Consider the following 5,000-nt stretch of genomic DNA (forward strand, 5'->3'; position numbering starts at 1 on the left):
TTGGGTAAGGATGAGTGTTCCCTCATGTTTACAAGTTATCCGTTTTGTCCAACACTAACGGTTATAAGCAGAATACTGTTGAGTCAAAAATGTGCCACAATCAGCACAAAAACTGACTGATGAGATCATGATATTCAACGACCTGATGCTTAGCTGCATCACGTTTATAATCGTTAGTGTTGGACAAAACGGATAACTTGTAAACTTATGGTCCTCTCTTTTAATTTTAATCCTTGGCTCTCCATCCGAGTTCCCTCATGTTTTGCTATTATTTTTCTTATTTTTTTGCCCAGGGTCTACATTCTACATTTATTTTACTTAGACTAGGGTTAGCTGTCCGTTTACTAGTACTCATCCACACATAGTGACATATGTGCACATAGGGTCTACACAGAACTCTATCAGTAGGTATTTTTGTATAGGAGGTTGTCTATCCTCCGGGATAGCACTATATACTCCCATTCTGTGTGTTCTCTGGTAGCTATGTTCCTTGGAGACCATACGACCTTGCCAGTGTGGTGACCGAGGTCAGATGTGTCTGCACTGGCATCGTCAACTTTGCCTACTGCTACATGCTCCCCAGTGCTCCATCTGTGTCCTGTACTTTATTTGGGGGGGGGGGGGGAGGGGCAATACTGGTACTTCAGGTGTAGGGGGCAAGGGGGGGGGATGGGGTGGGGGACATCATGCCCCCAATGAACCTCTCCAGGCGTTGTTCTAGAGTAGACTAACCATAGGCGGAGTGTACACATGCAGCACATAGTATGGGAGTTACATGTAGAACGCGATTAAACTCGGGCATATATTCAAAGGCAGATGAGTCTAGTGTGATAGTAGTCCTGGACTGATCTCACTATGGTGATATAGGTCGTGCCCAGCATCACAATGCCCAACATTATAAATGACTGGTTTTTTTTCCCCTGAGGGGCTAGATGAACTTGTAGCTAGACTGCGGATGGCAACCAACTGGCTCAAGGCTGCGTTGAGACTTCGTGTGCGCGACCCGAGTCAATTGTTTACTCACCATGACTAGGCATCGCATTGAGCATCGTATGACCACTAATATCACTGACTGTTCTTAGTCGCACCGGGGGCGCATGCCCGTTTTCAGGAGACTTCTCGAAACACATAAGCCCTGTGCCCTGAAGGTTAGGCCTATTGTTAGTCCGAATAGTCCTGGCTACTATCCCGCTAAGTTCATTGACTTTCTACTGAACCCGTATGTACGTGAGGAAAGTACTGTTCTGGCCTGAACTACGGATTTCATCAACTTGGTAGAAGGTTTGCCTGTGCGGGACGATCATTTATTTTTGAGTATAGATGTGACCAGCCTTTACACCAACATCCCCAACGAGCTCGGTCACGTGGCATTGTCGTGGTATATCACACACAGGTATACAAGGTGGATGCCCCGGCCCTTCGTACACGGTTAACAACAACAGTGACTTCCTTGATGTCAGTCATTCGGAAGACTAACGAGTTCGTGTATGATAACGATTTGTTTCCGCAGATCCAAGGGACTGCCATGGGTTCGCCTGCAGCAGTGGTCTATGCCGACATTGTTATGCTGTATTTGGAGAATCGGTACATTTTCCGATCTTAGAGGGGGAGGGTTTAGAGGTTCAGGTTTATAGACGCTTTATCAGTGACATTTTTGTTTCATTGCATGGTTGCGAAGGTCAAGTTCAGCGCGCTTTAGACAGGATTAATAAGTGTTCAGCCCTCGAGTTTGCGCATGAACTGGCACATGATGGCATATATTTCCTGGACACCACAGTTTTCCGTAGTAAGGGATACATGGCGGCGAAGCCTCATTTCAAGGTCATCAATCGTTTCCTGTATCTGCTTGCCGGTAGTAACCACCCCCGTAGTATGGGTAAAGGTGTGATCACTGGGGAGTTGATCCGTATCCTCTTACCCTTGACCACCACTACGAAGCTGCTGCCGAAGCAGGCTTTCCGAGCCCGTGTATACAAGAGCTCCATCTTTCATCTTTCAGACCCGTACACCAGGCATGCAAGGCCGGCACAGCTGGGCGGCTGGGGTGGCCTCAGCCGCCCCACCTATTTGGCCGTTTTTTGTTCTTGTTTTTTTAGCACACTGCAACAAAGCGCGATGATCGCAGCTCAGCGCAAACGTGGCAAATAATGAAGAATCCTTGTCCCCGATCCCCGTCCCCGATCCCCGTCACCGATCCCCGTTCCCGATCCCCGTGGTTTGTTACAGAAAAAAGAGTCTTTCTTTGTAGTTACACTGAAATGGCACCAAATGCCCGGAAATGCTTGCAATTGGCTTCAATTTTTGACATTTTTACCGCGGAGGGCCCCCGGACCCCCTTGCATGGCCGCCCCACCTCCAAAGTCGGTGCGACGGGCCTGGCATAGATGCGCAGGGAAGGTATGTTGGTCAGACTGGCATGGGTTTGGGTTATTTCTGTAGTTATATGCAGTGTTCCTCATTGTATTTACCTGGGCCCGGCCTGCTGTCCTTCGCCCGTTGGTCTTGAGGTCCAGGTGTAATACCCCTACCATACAGTCCAGTGGCCAGCGCGGCCCGGCAAATTGTTGTTACAAGGTGGAACATCGGCAAGAGGTTGCTTGCTCGTTTGCCTCATGCCTCATGCTCAGTGTCCTCAGGGAGTTGGTATTTTGCTCCTGTTTGGATTTTGCAGTGTCTATGGTGTCCGTAATTAAGTTTTTGTTCTGTGTCCTTTTCTGTGGTGTTTGGTCATTGTTCACACATCTTTATTTGACTTGATTCCTGGTGTTGTGTATCCTTTTGTTTTATCATTGGTGTTGGTCTGGCTGTAGAGTTCTAGCATCCGTAGCTGCCTCAGGGGTGCCACTTCTCCCATCAGCGTCGACTAGTCCGCCGGTACGTGGTGCTTTATTGCGTGCAGTTGTCTGTTCCATCCTGTACGGGCTGTGTCCTGCTGATCACACAGTCTGGGTCTCCATACGTTGCATGTTCTCATTGTGTTGTGTCCTGTGTTCTGAGGTCTTTGACTTGGAGTATGCTCTGCATTGTGTGTGGCTCCTGTCAGTCTTCACTGTAGACTCTATTTTGTGGCTGAGGGGCATTGTTAAAGGGGAAGTTAAGGCAAAAATTAAAATTTCACCAGTTGTAGTCTTCGGGGTGCTGAGTCGAATGGTCTTGGTCCGAGAAAGCTGAGACGCTCCCTTCCTACTTGAATCCCAATCGAACTCGCGCACTTCCACCGAAACTGGGTGACTGCGCCCTACTAGATGGGGATTTGTATGCAAAATGTCACTAAAAGCGCCGTTTCGGTCTTATAAAAGCACGGATGACCGCGATTGGCCCATATGTTGTAGTCTTTTGGATGCTGAGTCGACTGGTTTTGGTCCGAAAAGGCTGCGATGCAGCGTTCCTCCTTTATTCCCAATCGAACATGGTTGAACAAGTGGTCACATGCTCCTGCGTACACCAGTCACCTGGTCACCGTGCCTGCAGGGTACAACTTACTAGCCTGTTTGACCTTTTTTGGGTGCAGTCATGTCACTCGAGTTGAACCTTGGTGTGAAAGTTGTCGCTTGCTGGCGTGGTGACCAGGTGATTTGGGCACCCAGGAGCACGTGACCACTTGTTCAAGCATGTTCGATTGGGAATAAAGGAGGAACGCTGCATCGCAGCCTTTTCGGACCAAAACCAGTCGACTCAGCGTCCAAAAGACTACAACATATGGGCCAATCGCGGTCATCTGTGCTTTTATAAGAACGAAACGGCGCTTTTAGTGACATTTTGCATACAAATCCCCATCTAGTAGGGCGCAGTCACCCAGTTTCGGTGGAAGTGCTCGAGTTCGATTGGGATTCAAGTAGGAAGGGAGCGTCTCAGCTTTCTCGGATCAAGACCATTCGACTCAGCACCCTGAAGACTACAACTGGTGAAATTTTAATTTTTGCCTTAACTTCCCCTTTAAGGCAGGGCATCGTCTTTTTTCCTGGTCATCACCGCCGTATGTTCTGTGTTGTTTGCCTTTTCTTTGTGGTTGGCTTCAGTTCTATTTAGCATTGCTGCGTTCCTATGCCACCGTGCCGGTCTCCGTTGGGCCAGTGTCTTGTCATGCTGTGCTACAGTGCCGTGTCTATCCCTGTGAGTGGTCCTAGCACCCCGTCTCGCCAAAGCGTGAGTGTTCACATCAAGTACGTTTGGGGGCTGTGCAGTCCGTCTCTTGTCTCTGTTTTCTTCTGTGGGATAAAGGATTGTTTGTGGTTATATCTATGCTTTCCTGGTGGCTGTGATGGCGTTTTCCACCTCTTGTTAGATAAAACAACCTACACCAGTATCAAGTACAGTCATACCTTGCTTATCCGGTCCTCATTGATCCGGACTACACACCATCCGGAAGAAGATTGCTGGCAACCAGTTTACAACATATGCTACACTTACAACATAACCAGACCCCACATAACGGGCATGGTTTTGTGATTAAAAGGGTTCACATAGCATATCAGAAGCCAGAACCAGGGAGTTGCACAAACAAAAGGGGTTTGTTGTATGGTTCGCTTGTTTTACAGAATGTGCATGGTAACTGTACTGCATGTGGCGCATCTACATGTACATGTACGCACCATGTCACATCTTTTGATATGCCATGTGCATAATACACTCTAGAGTATGTAATGTTATGTTCGTTTATCCGGTTCCTCGCCTATCCTGTTTTAAAACTAAAAGCAAGCTTGGATTGTATTACGTTCCCTGGGACAGGGGTATAATATGCAGATTGATCCCCAGGATGAATACCTTGAACTGTCCATCTATTTATTACCTTGATAGTTGATACCCTCAATCTATTTCTGCAACTTGTCCTCGCCCACTTACTGCAGTGTGGCGAGCCTGTACATGCCAGCTTGGAGTATCAATGCGTGTTGAGTGATGGTCTCGTGATGCATGCCGCTAATTATTATGCGCCGAGTGTGGTCTGCAATTTGCTTTTGGCACTGCTGCTACTGTTGCCTTCACATGTGCTGCGGTAGATG

At 48.0% G+C, this 5,000-nt stretch overlaps 1 protein-coding gene across 8 annotated transcripts in view; it reads left to right on the forward strand.

Annotated features, from left to right (window-relative positions):
- LOC135818467 (CUB and sushi domain-containing protein 2-like) overlaps positions 1-5,000 on the forward strand; it is a 22,087-nt gene that overhangs the window by 9,890 nt on the left and 7,197 nt on the right. For all 8 annotated transcript variants that reach the window (XM_065331844.1, XM_065331845.1, XM_065331847.1 and 5 more), the window contains 3 exons: positions 1-4; positions 2,811-2,874; positions 4,020-4,113. The exon at positions 1-4 is cut by the window's left edge and continues 98 nt beyond it. In XM_065331844.1, the coding sequence (XP_065187916.1) occupies positions 1-4; positions 2,811-2,874; positions 4,020-4,113 (162 nt within the window). The remainder of the gene's footprint in view (positions 5-2,810; positions 2,875-4,019; positions 4,114-5,000) is intronic.

The sequence above is a fragment of the Sycon ciliatum genome, chromosome 5 (assembly GCF_964019385.1).
Source record: "Sycon ciliatum chromosome 5, ocSycCili1.1, whole genome shotgun sequence".
Classification (NCBI taxonomy): domain Eukaryota; kingdom Metazoa; phylum Porifera; class Calcarea; order Leucosolenida; family Sycettidae; genus Sycon; species Sycon ciliatum.